The 19,416-nt window shown below is 42.2% G+C and overlaps 1 protein-coding gene across 1 annotated transcript in view; it reads right to left on the minus strand.

Annotated features, from left to right (window-relative positions):
• Positions 1-19,416, minus strand: part of NOTCH2 (notch receptor 2) — an 88,154-nt gene that overhangs the window by 17,597 nt on the left and 51,141 nt on the right. The window contains exons 11-21 of the mRNA XM_055724553.1: positions 18,451-18,684; positions 17,850-17,960; positions 16,009-16,201; positions 14,315-14,460; positions 13,667-13,786; positions 13,406-13,558; positions 10,387-10,615; positions 7,847-8,048; positions 3,627-3,780; positions 2,487-2,671; positions 1,519-1,651 (exon numbers count right to left, since the gene is read on the minus strand). Coding sequence (XP_055580528.1) covers positions 1,519-1,651; positions 2,487-2,671; positions 3,627-3,780; positions 7,847-8,048; positions 10,387-10,615; positions 13,406-13,558; positions 13,667-13,786; positions 14,315-14,460; positions 16,009-16,201; positions 17,850-17,960; positions 18,451-18,684 — 1,860 coding nt within the window. The remainder of the gene's footprint in view (positions 1-1,518; positions 1,652-2,486; positions 2,672-3,626; positions 3,781-7,846; positions 8,049-10,386; positions 10,616-13,405; positions 13,559-13,666; positions 13,787-14,314; positions 14,461-16,008; positions 16,202-17,849; positions 17,961-18,450; positions 18,685-19,416) is intronic.

A 19,416-nucleotide genomic window follows, 5' to 3' on the forward strand; every position in this document is an offset into this window, starting at 1 on the left:
GCGCTCCCTTTCAAGAGATAATGTCTGGTCCTGGCTCTGCCTTCACTGCACGGTGTAACAGGTAAAAGGGGACAGAGAGGGTAGGGTGAGCAAATAGTTTTGTCTGTTAATACAGCCGATTCATCCAAAGCAACTAAAGTCATTCACCTAAACATGGAGGATGCTTCCACTGGCATCAGTGAAGTATTCATTTCAGACTGGGCCAGGGACAAAAGCTAAGTCTTAATATCCTAAGTAAGTGCATCAATCTTCTCTAAGTCCTTTCATTTAAAAAAAACCCCAAACTGTCACATCCAAAGAGTAATCCACCTCAACAAATAAAGATGGAAGAATTAAAAGCAGTATATTCAGAACCTCTCACAGGAGGGTGAATGCTTTAGTACAACACAGAAGTTCTGGCAATGCAGAAACTGGTACATAAAAACACACTTTGATGTAGAGACATAAGCAGCAACTTTTTTTTAAAAAAAAAAAAATTGGAGGACCAAGTTAAGAACAATACATGTGATTCCATTCATTGCTAATGCAATGATTTACCATGAAATAAACACTTACACATACTAGGGAGATGTGCTGACAGCCACACTTAAAGTGAATGAACTGGTAATATGCATGGGCAGAAGACAAATATATTGGATTATTTTATAATTTTACTTAAATTTACGTAATGAACCAGGAATTTAGTTCTACCTGACGCACATCTGGAGATTTTGCCTACATTGAGATGACATATTTCAGAAAGAAAATGTAAGTTCGGAGGAATGTAAAATCTTTAACTGATTAAAAAAAGATTAATAAAATCTTTATAATAAATAAAGAAAAAAAATTCAAGTGAGAAAGCATTCACCAATGGGTTAAAATGGGTAGTCCTGAATATTTTCAAAGTAGAAAGTCAGGGCGATCAGGTCATATATAACAGGGAAATGAAAGGTTAGGTTTCAAGAAACGTGACATTGTGTGGAATCATACTTACTGAAAACCACCCATCATGTAACTGTGGGCTTTTTTTTTTTTTTTTTAATAAAAAAGGTTTTAATAAAAGAGCTCATATTTGCTGAAATAGTTTAAGCTAGCCTGAAGGCACTGAACTTCTTTTCCACAGAAGACTCCAGGACAGAGGACAATGCAGGGACAAAATTTAGTCGAGTAAAGGACACTGGATATTATGCAAAAACTAAGCAAGTTTTCTGTCTATTTCATACCATCTTAGCCAAAAAGAAACCTTGGATTTACTGTATCAAAACAGATAGGGTTGGGAGAGATCTAAATGTCGCCCATCCCCATTGCCAAAGACAGATCATACATTCCCAAAGGACACTGTCATGACCTATTCCTTTAAAAGAAAAAAAAGCAGCATTTATTTTTAAAGAGAAAATATGTATCTCAAGGGATTTGGTGCACTTTGGGAACATTCTTCAAAGAAAATAATGCATTCCCTTTAGACTCTCCATCATCAAACCAGTAGTCAGAAAGAAAAACCCACTCTTGTAACATTCACTTAATTGCTGAGCTTCATACCCCGAGTTCCTGGTGGACAGGAGCACTTGAAATCATAGACAAGGTCTATACACGTTCCTCCATTCTGGCAGGGCTGAAACTGGCACTCATCCACTTCATATTCACAGTTGACACCCTGGTATCCAGGAACACACTGCCAGTATAAAAATAAGCGTAAATAATCTTCCCCTAACAGATATATTAGTAGACATCTGAGAAAGGCTAACACAAAGCGGGCCCTCAATGGTACAGAATATGACTGCCTCTGTAGCTATACAACTGCAAGCGATTTCAAGCGCTGCACAGCCAGCTAGCTTAAGCACACCTGACCACATGAGTACTCAACAGCACGCTGCATGTCTGAATTTGAGTGACTTTATTCCTCAAAAATGTAGCGATCGAATCCTGACACCCTTTAGGGCTGAGACTGGCTTAGTAGTTTTAACTTAAGGTTACATAAAACTCATCCTTTCCTTGTGGGCACGAGCTTCCATGGTGTTCCACCATTCTGAAAAGCTTAGGAAGGTTGACATACCATAATATCATGGTCTACACTGCTCTCTGCATCAGCTGTAGGAAACAAAAAGCAGTGGAAGGCATCTCCCACCCCCAGAGTCAAGGCATACTCTGCCCATCCAATAGGGAGAATACAACATTCCTTTAATGCATTTCTACATGTATTTTAATATAAACCACACCTCAAGCAAAAATCTTTCAAGATAAGAACTCAGTATTCAAAGAGGGAAGGAGTTCAAATGCCCATCAACCACACCTCCTTACAATCACACCTCTAATTCAGTCTTAAAAGCCTCTCAGGAACACTGCTTCTGCCACAGCTAAATTAAAAATTCCCTCCAGGAGCAGATTGCTTTTATCCCCTCTTTGAAGCTATTCTACCACTCATATGTGTTTCTGATTTGTTCTGATTTCCTTTGCATTACAATGCTGTAAATATTTAGACCTCTTCCTACGGAACCACCGTGCGTTACCTTGCACTGGTATCCACCCAGGTGATCCTGGCAGGTGGCACCGTTCTGGCAGGGGCTGGAGTCACACTCATCCAGCTGCACCTCGCAGTAACTGCCAGTGTAACCCACCTGGCACTGACAGTGGTGTGTGTTCCCAACATTGAGGCAATGGCCAGAGTGCTGGCACAACTGGTCCACTGTGACTCCTGAAACAAAGTCAAATAAAGTGAGCAAACACATAAAATACAAGTACAAAAGCACGTTGTAAATTGAAAAGTTGCAACTCAAAAACTGAAGAGTTACTCTTTAAATTACAGTGGGTCTGAACTACAGCTGGCTTCCAAATAAAGTCACCACTCTGTCCCCTTTGGATCATCAACATCAACACTGGCATCAAGTACTTGTACCGCTGTATTATTTTACCACTGGCTAGTGGATACACATCTGAAGTACTACTGTTGCAGTACAAACGTTCAATGTTTGTACCTAGAACATCTGCAGAAGGTATGGGAGCTTGACATCCTTCTCCTTTTGACACTGAATCTCCTTGTTTGGATTTCCTGGACTGAAAATGGCATGACTTCCATCAGCCTGGGCTACAGAGCCACCTTTCAGGAATAAATTCACTTAAACCCCAAATCTTTTACATGTACATCCATCTGAAGCAGGAAATTACAGCTTTGGGGGGAAATGGTATTACCTATGTAGCTAAATAGCACACTTAGCAGCCAGTATTCTCTGTGAAAATACTTACAAAGATCATGAGTTACAAGATGCCTTCCTTGTACAAGGACAACCTGTCTTAAACCTGGCCTGCCTGGGATAAAGCATAAACAGCTGATGTATTTTCCAGATAGGCAGCCCATGTAAAATGGTACTACTGAAACTCTAAGGATCGTGAAAAGTTTAATTCTTCTTTTCTAATATTTTTATGGTAGAAGCTAGCTTCTTATGTCAGGAAGAATCAAGAAAGCTTTGACTCCCAAACACAACCTTGCAGAGAGATTTTTAGATCAGAAGTGATCATGACTGACCACCTACAGGCAAGCTCTCTGGGATTTCCAATGCATGCTGTGTTCACAGGCATATGGGGAAGGGAGGCGCAGATTAATGATGCAAGGGGAAATGTTTTCAGTTAAAGCACAGAGAATGCTTATTTACCCCTTTGCGAAGCTGCCACCTGACAGGAGACATTGGGCACATCACAGTAAGTACCAGTCCAGCCAGGTGGACAGACGCATTGGGTCTGGGCTCCATTCTGGACACACGTGCCTTTATTCTTACAGGGAGACTTGCTGCACAGATCCATGAGCGCCTGGAGAGAAAAAAAAACACAACAACATATATGGCAAGCGCACTAGGAAACACTACTGGCAGTACAAATTTAGGAAGCAGAGAAAGGAAGCTCTGCAAAACCAGTTCCATGTAGCAATGGAAAGAAAGGAAGACTTCCCAAGTCTAAGCCAGGTGCTTCACTGTGTCTCCAGAGCTCACAGGCCTAGGAAACTGCAGACATACACAGAATTAGCCCCCCCCGACAGCAGCATCATTTCAAGAGTAAGCTGATCCTCACACTTTGCTATGCAGAGGGATCTCTGGCTAGCTGTGTTCGAGAAAATTTAGTTTTATCTCAGACTAGGCTCTAGTTCCACATTAATAGGAGGCTTCCAGCTATCAACAGTAACAAGTGCCCTTTCTTCTCCCAAACTCCCCCCATCTTCACTGCTTTTTGAGGATGGCAAATAGTTGCGGTTTAACTCCAGCTGGCAACTAAGCATCACACAGCTACTTGCTCACTCCCCCCTACCTCCCCCCTCCCAGTAGCGGCATGGAGAGGAGAATGAGAAAAAAGCTAAAATTCATGGGTTGAGATAAGAACAATTTAATAATTGAAATAAAGTAAAATATAACAACAAATGCAATGAAAACAGAGGGGAGAGGGAGGGAGAGGGAGGGAGAGGGAGGGAGAGGGAGGGAGAGGGAGGGAGAGGGAGGGAGAGGGAGGGAGAGGGAGGGAGAGGGAGGGAGAGGGAGGGAGAGGGAGGGAGAGGGAGGGAGAGGGAGGGAGAGGGAGGGAGAGGGAGGGAGAGGGAGGGAGAGGGAGGGAGAGGGAGGGAGAGGGAGGGAGAGGGAGGGAGAGGGAGGGAGAGGGAGGGAGAGGGAGGGAGAGGGAGGGAGAGGGAGGGAGAGGGAGGGAGAGGGAGGGAGAGGGAGGGAGAGGGAGGGAGAGGGAGGGAGAGGGAGGGAGAGGGAGGGAGAGGGAGGGAGAGGGAGGGAGAGGGGAGGGAGAGGGAGGGAGAGGGAGGGAGAGGGAGGGAGAGGGAGGGAGAGGGAGGGAGAGGGAGGGAGAGGGAGGAGAGGGAGGGAGAGGGAGGGAGAGGGAGGGAGAGGGAGGGAGAGGGAGGGAGAGGGGAGGGGAGAGGGAGGGAGAGGGAGGGAGAGGGAGGGAGAGGGAGGGAGAGGGAGGGAGAGGGAGGGAGAGGGAGGGAGAGGGAGGGAGAGGGAGGGAGAGGGAGGGAGAGGGAGGGAGAGGGAGGGAGAGGGAGGAGAGGGAGGGAGAGGGAGGGAGAGGGAGGGAGAGGGAGGGAGAGGGAGGGAGAGGGAGGGAGAGGGAGGGAGAGGGAGGGAGAGGGAGGGAGAGGGAGGGAGAGGGAGGGAGAGGGAGGGAGAGGGAGGGAGAGGGAGGGAGAGGGAGGAGAGGGAGGGAGAGGGAGGGAGGGAGAGGGAGGGAGAGGGAGGGAGGGAGAGGGAGGGAGGGAGAGGGAGGGAGGGAGAGGGAGGGAGGGAGAGGGAGGGAGGGAGAGGGAGGGAGGGAGAGGGAGGGAGAGGGATAAAACCAAAGGGGAAAAAACCCCTCCAAATGATGCACAGTACAACTGCTCACCACCCACTGCCTGATGCCCAGCCCCAAGCAGCGACTGGCAGCCCCCAGCCAACTCCCCCCAGTTTCTACACTGAGCATGACGTTCTATGGTATGGAATAGCCCTTTGGCTAGCTTGGGTCAGCTGGCTGGCTCTGCTCCCTCCCAGCTCCTTGTGCACCTGCTTGCTGGCAGAGCATGGGAAACTGAAAAGTCCTTGATTTAAAGTAAGCACTACTCACCAACAACTAAAACATCAGTCTGTTATCAACGTTATTTTCATACTGAATCCAAAACATAGCACTGTACCAGCTACTAAGAAGAAAATTAACTCTATCCCAGCCAAAACCAGGACACAGATGTATTCCCCATTTTGATCTTTGCTTTTCCTTTTTGTCATTAGCTCACCATACCTGCTTTTGGCCCCATTTGCTCTAGTATGGTCTCTCTGAGTTTTCCTGTCTTCTGAGTTTCAACTGAAAACCCACAACTCTTTTTATGAACTGAAGAGCGGCCAAAGTATACTGCTTTTCTTGAGTCCTTATATAAAAAAAGTTTCCAAACAAAGAGACTAAAACTCAGTAAATCATCACATGAAAGTGGAGTGAGGACCCAAAATAACTGTCTGACCTAATATAAACCAGCGACTAACCATCATTTCGTCTTTGAACACTTAAGTCTTCAAAGTAATACAGCTATTTGATTGATTTCAAGCTGACTTGAGGGAAGGATGAGGTTTTTAAAGAGAGTAGTACTGAATTTTGGCTGTAAAATGCGATTTCAATTGCAGAAAGTTCTGCTTTTCAGATGCAAACTGTCTCCTCATAAAGATTAAAGTAGAAAAATCTGTGCTTTCACAGGCAACCAAAAAGAAACTTGGAATTAAGTTTTATCACATGTAGTTGAGCGTGAAGAAAAACACCAAGCCTCTTGCTTCTGCATTTGTAATGAGTAGCTGACTGTTTTACATGCAAATTCTATAACTTATGAATCATTGTCTGATTTTGTGCTGCTTATTTAGCTTTGCTAATTAGGTCAAGCCAGTTTACCACCAAGACAAGAGCTACAGTGTAGCTGTAATCTAGAAATCTCTCCAATACAGCTTTGAATAGTACTTATAAATTTAGAAAGTTATGATTCCTTGCGTAAAATGAGTAATACATTATGATCAGGCTTCTCCAAACTTAAAGCAGACTTTCTGAGAATCCACATTTAATTTGGGGACAGGAACATTAATCCTTTTCTCAAGTAAAAACAAAGCAAACATAACAGAAGAGGAACTAGCGAACTTCACAGTACTTTACGATCACTCTCGATGCTAATTCTCCCGATGAGGTTTAAGTGGTGTGCCCAGAATGTATAATTAGGGTAGCAGAGGGGTTGCTTTTTTGTATCACTTCATTCCTTTACACTCACTTCCTCCATTAGCAATACCTAGAAGCAGACCTGGCAATTGAATATCTCACAACATGCTTCTGAAAAGCACCTCCCCCACTGCCACTAAAATGCTGCTTCTAACACCCACTGCCTTACAAAGACACACTGGCATGAAAAGACAGTTGCAAAATTCTTACCAAACTGTAGTGTCTTCCAGTAGTTTAATAAATTCACAGGTTTGAGGGTTTTTTGTTTTGGTTTGGTTTTGTGGGGGTTTTTTTATGGCAGCATGCAGACTGCTTATAGAGGAAGCCAATACAACGTTTACTGTTCCAAGCTAGAAACAGTCCCAAATCCCCCTTGCTGTTTTGGTAAGCGTAGAAGAAAAAGAAAAAAACCCCTCCAATCGGAAAAATTAAATCAGTATTCTGTTTCCACTGCGATATGCTAAGTTTGAAGTTTTTAATAGGTACTAGTTGGTCATTTACAGTATGGGTTTGCAGCTCCTATGCTCAACTGTGAAAAACTAATTGACCTGAACTGCAAACTAGAGGGTTTTATTGAGGTTGTGAACAGGACAATCACGTCAGTCACTGCGCTAAAACATTTTCTGGCTTCTTATGGAAAAAAAATCTACAATCAACTCAGAATAACAACACCTCCCCGTAAAAAAAAATAAGCCAGTTAAATCAAGGGCCTGCTAATCAGACTGATACTCTGCTCTTTCTTTGGGTTTGTCTGGTTTTTCTTTTTTAATACAGGACTCAGCCTTCAGTCAGGACAATTTTATGCTTCAAATGAAATGCAGCCATTTCCAAAGCTAACAGCTGTTTTTCGTTTAAGAAGAAAACTAATCTAGAAAGTTCCAGTGACACCTGTCCTCATAAATAACCAAGTGTTTTTCCTCCTCCTCACAAAGTGACACTTTTGATTTCCAGAGTTTTGAGCCGGGGCACCTGCTCTGTCAGACAGAGGCCCCGGACTTATTTTTCTCAGGGCTAACAGGCCAACCACCTTGTAACAGAACGGAAGGAACAAGAGCTCTGCCACATTTGGTACCTCACATCCAACCCAGTCACTTGTGCTGTCGGATGGTTCAAACAACAGTCCCCTGTGCAAAATGGGCAAGGAAACGTCACCCACCTGACAGTTCTTCCCAGTATAACCCAAAGGACATATACATCGGTATGTGCCCAGGCTGTCCACGCAGGAGCCTTTGTTCAAGCAAGGATGTGAATCGCACTCATTAATTTCCACGAGGCAGAAGGGTCCTGTAAACCCCACCGGACACTGGCAAGTGAAGGAATTGATCCCATCTACACAAGTACCTCCATTGAAACAGGAGCTGCAAGAGAGTGAGAACAAAGGTAAACTGAAACAAAATGCAGTTAACTCATAGCCAAACAGCACGCAAACTTCACTGACACGAGAGAGAAAACCAGGTTACAGGATCTTCTGACCACTGGTAAGCTGCTGCTAATGAAGCACACACCAGGTAACAGCAATTCCAGGGAACTCCAGCTCACTGTCTTTTACCTTGGCAGGAGAAGAAAGTAAAGCAGGGTTCCAATGAGTTATTAGTGATGAAGGTAACTTAGTTAATGAAATTTTCCCAGCCTCAATGTGACCACAAACAGTACTGTACCAGGTAGGCGTGTGGCTTGCTCAAACTGATAAATTTTATACAAATTTTATTACAGATTACAATTGTATTACTAATTACGAGAAACAAAACAATTTGCCTTTTCTTTAAAGCTTCAAAGGAGTCACAGGTATATTTTCTCAAGGAAAAAGTCTGTGTAACATGCAAAACACAAGCATGTTCTTCATTGAAATTATGTGAAAGTATTGGTATTGCTAAATCCCTTCCTCCTCTTCTCATGAGAATCTTAACTCCTTGATTTGTAAAACTACTCATACATGCCCTGACAGAATTCAGATCAAAGGAATTACCCCTCTCCCCCAATCTTCTGATCATAAGAAATTCTGCCAGATTAGGTGGCAGTGGAGAAGTGACTGGGAAAGTCAGAAGTGATGCCTCCTGCAAAACTGACTCCTTTTTCCTTCTGAAAAAATGTCTGCCAGGAAACTCCTGCTCCTCTGAAAATAACCCTAGATCAGACACAATCAGCTTGATAAAGCACGCAAAATGTATTCATACTTGTTATCTGTTCTGCGCACTGTCAAAGATCCTGACTGTGATTACAGTAGAGATGTCAACATCAACCTATTTGTCAGAGATGCTCCTCTGCCTTGTGGGATGAATTCTGTTCTACACAGAGCAAAACCTGCTCTTTTACATTCATGGCAAAACAAGGAAAATAAGAGGAACTACCAATCACTTGGCATGTTTCACTGAAATCAGGTACCCATCTCCAAAAGAAGATGGCACTCTCTCATAGGCAGCTTCTCACACAAGACACGGAAGAATTATTTGAACCAAATTCAAATTAGCCAACTATCATGGCACTCTTAAGCATAGCTCAGTAAATTTTGGTTGAGAGGGTGTGACTGGTTTAGCTTGGCAGAGTGTTGAAAATTGCTACATCCTTCATTCATACCTGCAAGACTGGTTTCTGTCCTGGCCGATAATGAAAACAAAACCAGGATGAACCTCAAGGAAGAACCAGGTTCTGCTAAAACACCCAACATACTTCACTTGATTAAACAACTGGTGTGTAGATTAAACACACCCTCATCAGTGACGCAATCCTGTTCTTAAGTGAAAGATGTTAAAGTACTTCCTCCCCCACAAATGCTGTTTTATAAAAGAAAAGAATGATCTTTTCTTTGTGTGCAGAAAACGTATGAGAATACCAAGCGCTTTGCATTTAGGCACCTTATTTGTTTCTAGTAACTAGACTAGAACAGACTATTTTTTAATATTTTTTTTAACCACTTCAAGCTTTATTAGAAATCTGAGAATCTGAGGTTGCTTACATCAATCCTAGCAAAGCTTAAAATAAATACGCAGGCAGATGATGGATACACAGGGTTAACACTCAAAGAGCTTTTAAAACTACCAAGTGAACCCATTAATATAAGGACCAGCTGTTGAGCATTTTAACTCAGTTACACACTTTCCCCTTAGAATTTTATCTCAACTCTGCTAAACCACATCCAATTTGTGAGTGTTAAAAGATCTCTGATGATTAAACCTTTCCAGTACAGAATTTGTGGGTTTATTGTTCCTCCTGGTAAGCTTCTTCATGTTATTTGCTGTCAATAACTCAGCTCAGGGCTAATTTATTTTTCCTGCCTAAGAGCTGGCCATTGATTCCATTTTTGCGGCTTTTGTATTTCTCAGCACAGTAACTGTTCATAACTGATCAATTATTTCCCCTCCCTTATATGATAATGGTCTTAAAAAAATATAAATCATTTCTCTTTTAATAAGCTAGCACCTGTTACTGTCTTAACATTTGTTAAACGCTGTCATATTCCTCCTATAATGGAACTAAGCTTCTAACTAGTCATGCAAACTGAAGACCAACTTTGAGAGGCAGCTGCCTTCCAGCTGGTATCCTGCACAAGGTAAGCAAGTTTTCTTTGCATGTCTCGGTGACAAAAGTCAGGAAAACAGATCCTCATCATTAGAAACTGCTTCTGAGTAGCACTGACTTCAAGCCACGAGCACACATCCTGTGACACCTTAGCACGGCAGCACAGTGAAGCTCTCTCACCTCTCAGTGCATTCATCGATGTTGTTCTCACAGTTGGTTCCCTCAAACCCAGGCTGGCACTTGCACGTGTAACTGTTGACGTAGTGGGTGCACGTGCCTCCGTTCCTGCACGGCTCGCTCAGACATTCATTGGTATCTGTTTGACATTTATCTCCGTGAAATCCAGGCAGGCAGATGCATGAGAAGGAGTTAATCCCATCCACACATGAAGCTCCATTTTGGCAGGGATCTGAGACAGAAGTATTACACCAAGTGTTAAAATGGGTAACAAAGGCCAGGCCTAGAGTAGTAGCTTTTATTTAGGAAAAAAGTATCACACAGCCCAGAGTGTGACAGACTACTGATGAGTTTTTCTGAGGCACTTTATGGAAGAGGTAATTGCAAAGCACTATCAATAATGAATTCACAAGAAGGTGTGGATCAAGACCAAGCTTCAGGGCTTAAAGGTTTCTCTGCTGGGACGTGTTCAACCAAAACCAACAAAACCAGACCCAAAGCCTCTTGGTTTAAAATTCAGACTCCGCTTTTTTGACAAATGCCTACTGATAAAACACAATACAAACAGCACAGCAAGGTTTCTTCTTCCTTACCAAATCTTACTCATAAAAGAACTTGGCCCATTCTCTCTTTTCCAGACACTGCTCAACACACGAGAGAACTTCGGTGCTTAATTTTAAGCATGAAAGTAGTCCAGTCAAATAAAACATGTATGGGTATAATAGTGTATATATGAGCACTTATCATTACTGGGCATTTGGCATTTTTCCCAGTATCAAAGACTGACTGGGGAAAGGCTGGCAGAAAAGCTCATAAATTCATACACCACCTTGGATTCTCCTCACCTCTGCATTTCTTGAAATTTTCTTTATCCCTACACCATGGTCTTGCTACTTGCATATCACCATTTTTTGGTCTAAGGCATCCCCTGTTAGTGTATTCCTTCTATTTCCACAAGTACCAATCTGCCTGAAAGGTCTCTGCCATTCAGTAGTTTCTTCCTGCTTTACTCCTTCCACTTTCGGACTGAAGACCCACATTCCCCTGTCAGATACTGCCTCTGAAGCCAGACATCTTTTCTACTCTGCATTCCCTAGACCAAAAGCCTACATATATGAAGGCAGAGAGGGAAATTGGGAGGGGGGAGGGAAAGGGGAGACAGGAAGGGGGGTGAAAAAAAGGTTACAGAGCAGGTTTTTTTTAATCTGTAACTAACTTAAGGTACTACTAAAATACAAACTTGAAAATGCAGATAGACTCCACCAAAAATTCACAGTTCAGTACAAGATCATTTTGTTCACTGGTAAATGAAGAAAACAGATGTGAAAGGTAATTAAAGCTCATTTAATGACTGAGAAATATGCTCACATGATAAAAATCTGGGTTATAAGAGACACACCTGCATCCATTTAGAGGTCATTTGACTACTGCAGAGAAAAAGCACAATTCAAAGTGAGACCCCTGGCAGCTAAAAAATGTTGTCTCTATGGCATTCAGCCATTCATGACTGAAGCCAAAAGCTGCACATTAATTTTCTGTGCCACACATTTACTGACAGAAAAAGGAGACTCGAGTTATCAACTTTTCAATAAGTTCTTGTTGTTGGAGGGTTTGTTTGCTTCATAGATTAAAGACATTTAGCTCAAGCCATGGAAGGTTTTTGTTATGCTAAATGAAATCAGCTGTAGCAGTAATTTGAAATTCTTCTTCAACCTCATGGGTGTGCTGCCTAACAGACAACATAGGATGAATCTCACAGCTCTCAGAACACTTAGGAAGAGAGAGAGATTTCCCAGCTGTTCAAGAGAGAAAAACGAACACTTTAAAAACATTTTTATCTTCAGACACCCACGTAAAACCTAACAAGACAAGCAATAATTTTGTTGGCTTCAGTAAGCAAAGCTTTGGGTCAATGCACTGTGACATTTTTTGCACTGTACCTGTTTGCTCAGAAAGAGGCAATCAAAAGCTCAGGCTGAGCCAAATGCCTTAGAAGTTCTTTCGGCAGTGCTGCTTCGGAGTCTCCCACGCTTAACTTTTGCTAATAGACTTGTTTGGATCCTTCTCTACAGCAGTCACAAATTTAAATATTTTTAAATGCAAGCACAATTCTCTAAATTCTTACCTAAAGTAATTTAAGACTTTGGTTTGTTTTTATGCTTTTCTAAAAAAATCCAGAGGTTTGGTTTGGGGGATTTTGGGGAGCTTTTTGTTTTGTTTTTCTTTAAGAGCCAGCCAATTAAAAAATTACAACACCATGATCTCCCTCAAGGTTTGCTAAAGCACTGTTGAAATAGTAACACATGAACTTTTAAAACACATGAGACTCAAATTTTTATCTGATGATGATACAGAATGTGCCCAGCAAGAAAAAGCAGCTACTATATACTTGGTTTGCCTTGTAAACAACAGTGTCAGGGGCATGAGGTTAACATTGCTTTCTTGTAATTTAAACTGTTTCAGTACTCATCGGTGTACGGGCTATCCTGCAACCGATACCTATTCTGGAACAGAGGCCTTACTGCTGCTTAATTTGCTTTCAAATATGGATTAACTCAAACAGCAACAGGACCCACTCTTTCCAGAACATTGATGTCAGACAGAAACAGTTCAGGAAAGACTGCTATACTCCAGATTCCCACCACACCTCAATCAAGTTGAAATACAGGTAAACCCTGCAGTGTTACTTTAACTTGGTGTATTAAAATTTCAGGCAAATATAATTCTTCATTTAACAGTGCTCCTTATTGAAGTATGTAAACTCTAGGACCTTTTCAAGTTAAGAATCTGGGAACAACTCCTGCTATCAGGACACTGGTCTGTTTCTAGCAGCTGAATGTAATGGGTTTTGACTGCCTCAAACATGCAAGTCTTTCAAAGCTGAGGTTTGGTGGGGTTTTTTTTCTTTTTGATAAGTGATTATAAAAGAACCTTCAGCATCTGTCAACAGCAGTCACCAATAGCACAGCAAAATTATTTCTAGGAAAAACTGGAACCCAGAGAACAATCTGCCGATACTCACTTGAAAGGCAGTCATCAATGTTACTGTCACAGTCTCCTCCAGTGAAGCCTGGCCGACATTCACACAGGTAGCTGCCTTGAATATTATGGCACAGAGCATGATTTTTGCAGGGCTTGGAGAGACATTCATCAATATCCACTGTACACCTCTCCCCTGAAACATGGAGAGTCCAAGCGTTAGACTCCTCATAAGGCAATGGTCAAAAGGCTCAATGCCAATTTTGCTCAGTGTTGAAAGTACAGTGTTCCCCATCCCCGTTACCTTCCCAGCCAGGGGCACACTGGCAGGTGTAGCCTTCGGAGTCAGGAGATTCTTGGCAGATTCCCGAGTTCTCACAAGGATCAGGGGAACAAGGAGCAACCACTACCTGGCAGTTCACTCCTAGAAAGCAGAAAGGGAAAAAGGAGAGTATGCCGCTAAGAGCTTGGTGCTTCTTGGAAGAACGAATAAAGACATTGTAGATTGTAACTTGCATGATCATCCTACACAGCAGTGGACAGTATTTCTGTATTTGAAAAATCTCAATGGAAGGAAAAGGAGACTGAAGCACTCCTCATGGGCTCAGTGGGCGCAAGCAGACAGCAGTCTGGTAATTCCAAATTTAATGCCCCTTCAATTCCCACTGCCTTTATATAATCTCAGTCTAACTTTCTTACAAAGAAAATTAAGATGAGCTGTCATCAGGAGTTTTCTTAATGAGTCCAAACAAGATTAGATATGGTCTTATTAAATATTCTGCTGCTGTATCATGTCTACATTAACTGACTGCAATTTAACTTCATACAAACATGGCATTTCCCCTTTTGATTCCTATTTCCAGGAAGTTTAATGAAATGATTAAAATGGCACTAAGGGTGCAATGAAGTGGAAAGGAAAAAAGAGAATAGAAACTTCTGCCTGAATTTTCACCTTTGAATCCTTTCCTACAGGAACATCTATATCCATTCAACAGATCCTCACAAGTTCCTCCGTTCTGGCATGGGTTCGATTTGCATTCATTCCCTTCTGTTGAACAGTAATCTCCTATCCAGCCTGGGTCGCAGACACACTTGTACCTTTAAAGGCAAAACCAGCAGTAACTTTAGAGCATTCCAAAATAAATCATCTACCAATTTCTCCTGCAGATTAGTTTTGAAGAGGAAGGCAGTAGACCTTTCTTTAAGAGAGCCCTAAGTTACATTTAGATTGCCTACCCCAGCTGTATAGTTTTGAAAACACTGAAAATAAACCCTCTCTTAAAACCACACTTCCCTCCCTTACAGTTTTCACAAAGTGCTCAGTCAACCAGCAATATGTTTCTGCTTTGATAAGACCACCTCAACACATTTAAACAAAGACAGGGGGAAAAAAAAAAAAAAAAAGATTAAAAGAAGTGGAGAGGAACAATAGGTTCCAAAGATAACTAGACTGATTTAATACAAAGCAGTGGTTACAAATGAAAACAGCTGGCTGGGAGCAGGAGCAATCTTCTCCATCGTGTTTCAAAATCTGAAGTGGAGCAGCACTCCACCCATATGACGTAGAACCAAGGACTTGGTGAATCACCCCAGACTCAGGCCACACCACACACACTGGTCTCCCTCTCTCTCATGCAAGCAAGACTTATTTTATCTGGCACCGAGCAAAACGTGTACACAGGCACAAATATGACTGCAGGTGACATGACAGGCAAGATGAACCAAAACATTTGTTTTCCAAGCTTACGCAGAGGCTGAATTAGCAAGAAAGGCAGCCTTCCTGCCAGCTCCAGGGAAAGTGCTGAATCCTGCCCCACAGAGCTATCCACAGTGGTAAATCACTTCCTTGCCCAAGTGCCGACAGCACGTTCCAGGGCACAGCACACATCTGGGAGGCACTGTTATTCGATGCACAGTTGAGAAGTTCCACAAACACAAGCCCTACCTCCCCAAACCTGTTGACTCCACAGGCCCTGCACTTAATACCAAAAGGAGGTCTGATTCAGGCCTCCCAAAATCAGCATTTGGTCTTCCTGGATGGAAAGATTCAGAAGCAACCACTGCCATCAAAAGAGCCAGAACGGGCTTTCCTGTTTTCTCTCAGGCATCCAACAATGTGACTAAAGCTGGACAAAGTGTTTAAGTCAAATATTGCTTTATCTCCTAGTGTCAAAAGTTGTCTGCCTGTTCCTTAATACATAGTATTTGGGTAGCAAGAACAGCACTAGCCAACAAAGACAGTCTCCATGCTCAACATTTTAGAGTTTGATGGAACAGTAGCTGCTGCTCCCCAAAGGTTCAATTTGGAACCACTTCTTTATTTCAATTGCATTCACTCTACTCACTTGAGCTGCCAAACCCTGCCTTTAGACGATGGCAGTCCACCCTGCACTACACACCCATGCAAAGCTAGCAAAGAATACAATGCAGGACAGAAAACCCTATGTTGAAACAGCAGACTGCAGCTAGTGACTAAATATCTACCCCTTACTGTGATTATGTCATGGGCAGCAGATAGGTCTGGATCCTAATCTGAGAAATTAAAAGAAAAACCAGAAACCTCAAGCCAAGTTGGAACTCCAGGCAAAGCAAGAAAAAAAAGTATAGAAGGTAGCAGGCAAGTTTAACGTGACAAGAAGTACTTACCCACTAGTGATATGTGTGCAGTTGCCATGTACACAGGGATTACTAAGACAACCATCTGCCTGTGACTGACAGTGAGGATGATGGTAACCTTCAGGACATACACACCGAAAGCCGTTGACTTCATTTAGACATGTTCCACCATTATGACAGGGGTTAGATGTGCATTCATCAATGTCCACATTACAACGTGGGCCTAGAAAAAAATCCAATACTTATTAAGTAGTATTTCTTATAAGAGCATCTGCTTTGTGTGTCTGTGAGAACATGCCCTGAGACACAACTCAGAAAAGCCAATGCAGTGGGACAGAGCTTGCATGCCTCTGTGCTTTAACAGAAGTCAAGAGAAGCATTTTTGAAAGATGCAGCACTTTTCTGTGCTTAGAAACCACTCAACAAGTATTTACAAACCATTCAAGAATCTCAACAGAATTCCACTAAAAAACACTGGTTAATACTGATTAGGGAGGCAAAAATCACTCAGCTGTGTCATGCTTGGAACAAACCCCTTGAGCTCCACTTGTCATAGTCCTGCTCTCTGCTTTGAAAGCACCTATCCTTTGAACAACCAACACTGCCATACTGTCTGCAGTAAATATAGTTCTTGTGGTTTATTGCGCAAAAGGGACTTTAAAAAACACCATTTCCTGTTTTGCCTGCCTCTAATTACAACTGCAAGATCCTTGAAGTAGCAACTGTAAGATCTTGTGAGGTTGGAAAGCTAAATGAAGTGAATTTTGCAGTACACTGAAAGCATTTTTAACACAAGGGAAGGACAAAGTAATGAGATTCCATGAAAGCCAGCTCTTTAGATCCTGGAATATGACAATTCATCATATTACTGAATTATTTTAATAGTGTTAACGGTAGAGAATCTGTCCAGTGGGATAACAAATATGGTAGGCCAGCGACAAAGAAGCCTGAAAGGCAAGAGTGATCAAGGTCATCTTCTTCCCGTCCTGAAGGCTAGAAGGTATGACCATGCCAGAGCCAAAGGATGAAAGGAGCATCAAAAGTCTAGAAAGATGCCAAGAGAAAAGCACTTGGAACCTTTTAGTGCTATTTCTAATGCATTTCAGATCAATTCTGATTAGAATCATTCAATAATAAACAGTAACAAATGTGATGAGAAAACTCTTATAAACAGTACCAACCGCCTTACAACAATCATTTTATGAGCACATTACCTTACATGGCTCAGAACGTATTAAGTCCCTTATAAACAGTGTTGAGATGTGCTTTAGTCATCAGAAATAGTCCTGATGTTCTAAGCATGGATTCAAAAGTGTCTAAAAGCTTCTTTTTTCAGCCTTACTTTTACTGTATTAGGTAAGTTTTTGTAATTTCAAGGGAAACAGAACAGACCACGCCGTGAAAGAGAAGTACTGAAAAAAGCAGGTGGTTCAGTTGGAGACTTCAGAGTGGAGAGCAGCTGATTACAACACTGAGTTAATGCTTTGCTTTCACAGAAAGAAATACTGTTCATGGTCAAAGCCCAAGGTATTGTCTAATCAAACACCTTGCCATATCGTCCACAACCTCTCTGGCCCTGAAAAGAAGCTGTAAATAATAAACCAAAGTCACATGGGTTTATTTGTTATAAACCCAAGAACCATGAATTGGATATAATTACCTAACAAGAATGGTATTTCACAGCACAGGTTAGGCCATTTTTCTGCTCTGTAAAACTTGCTGTAATGTAAGATGCTGAGATTCAAAGATTAGAAGAATCTACCGAGATACTAACCGAATCCCTTGCAGTCAGTATGCAAAGAACAGCTTCCTTAAGTTACCTGGATAACTATATTCAAAGCAACTCAAAGCTAATTGGTAGCTGACTTTACCTGTAAATCCAGGTTTGCAAGCACAATTGTAGCGATTAATGCCATCAATACAGTCCCCATGAATGCATGGGTTACTTGCACAGTCATCAAAGTTATTTTCACAGTTCACTCCTGGAAAAAAAAGATAGAGGAATAAGGGTCCAAATCTTACAAAGACGACAAGAAAACTGTTTCCCAGAAATAGCCAAATTAAGAATCCCACCTGCTTCAAAGTTACACGTGCACTGGGACGCCTCAAACAGGGGATGGTGCAGAAGCACTGCGACACCAAGGAATGTCACCTGAGTTACTGGGTGCCGACTATGACCCTGAACTTGTACTACATGTTTAAACAAAAGAGTAAACCATTTTGAATACCATACCTATTTTTTGCTTGAATTTAGAAGTAAAGAGGAGGTAAATTGTTCCAAGGCCAGATGCAGTAGCAGTGAGGGTTAGGTAATCCACACAAACACATCAAAATTCGGCAAGAAAAAGTAATATAAAAATGATACACTCATACCATAAGCTTATCTCTGTATGCAAATCAGAGCACATGTAAGAAATAATTAAATGCTTGAATTCTGCTAGAACCCAATCCTTCCACTTGTGGTTTATGTACCTGAAGTGCCCAGCAAACAGTTGCACTGGTAGCCATTCACCAAATCAATGCAGCGCCCCTGATGGAGGCAGGGATTGCTGTGGCATTCATCTATCTGCTCGCTGCATATGGCACCCATGTAGCCAGGATTGCATATACATGTGTATGAATCAATTCCATCTTGACATTCCCCATGGTGGCAAGGATCCGGATCACAGTTGTTGATATTCTCCTCACACAGAAGGCCAGTAAAACCTAAGGAAAAATGATGAATTGGAGTAATTAAGAAGGCAACTGGTATGATGCTGCAGTGAATATAATGCAAATATAGGAAGAATCATATTAAGAATCGGCAAAGTGGCAGACAGCACAGAGGGTAACAGGGCATCTCAACTGCTGCCCATTTTCCAGCCCTGGAAAACAACACTCCTCCACTGTTCACAGCATTACAGAACAACATCTTGCATGGAGAATCCTGGCATTGGAAGTGGTTACCTTCAGTTTACTCAGAACAGTAGCAATGAGAGGAAACATGTAAATCTCCATGAGAAATATTTACGTGCATCAGTATAAACTATCTGAAGGCACTCCCCTGTCATTATTTCCTCTACACAATACCAGGAGGGTTGACTTTTTTAGACTGAGGAATTACTGCAAAGATGCTGCAGAAACCTTCCCAAGGGAACTCCCTCGGCTCACGGCAAAGCCCCTGCAGCTCCACTTATTAAAAACTTTCTTGCCCCTTTCACTGGGAAACCTTTCAGTAACTCAAATCAAGCACCAACTGCAAATTTATGAAAGACTGCATGCAACCTCTTTGGTTAGGAGCAATGAAACAAGCGGCAATCTGGCCTGTTTCATTCTGCTTCAGCTGGGAAACATCCTGAGCAACAGAGAAGGACAGAACCTATTCACCAGAAGGGCTAAAACAATGGTTCAGGAAGCTAAGAGCAGCAAACAACTCCCGCAAGAGCCCTGTTTTCCGTG

This window comes from Falco cherrug, chromosome 12 (genome assembly GCF_023634085.1).
Source record: "Falco cherrug isolate bFalChe1 chromosome 12, bFalChe1.pri, whole genome shotgun sequence".
Lineage (NCBI taxonomy): Eukaryota > Metazoa > Chordata > Aves > Falconiformes > Falconidae > Falco > Falco cherrug.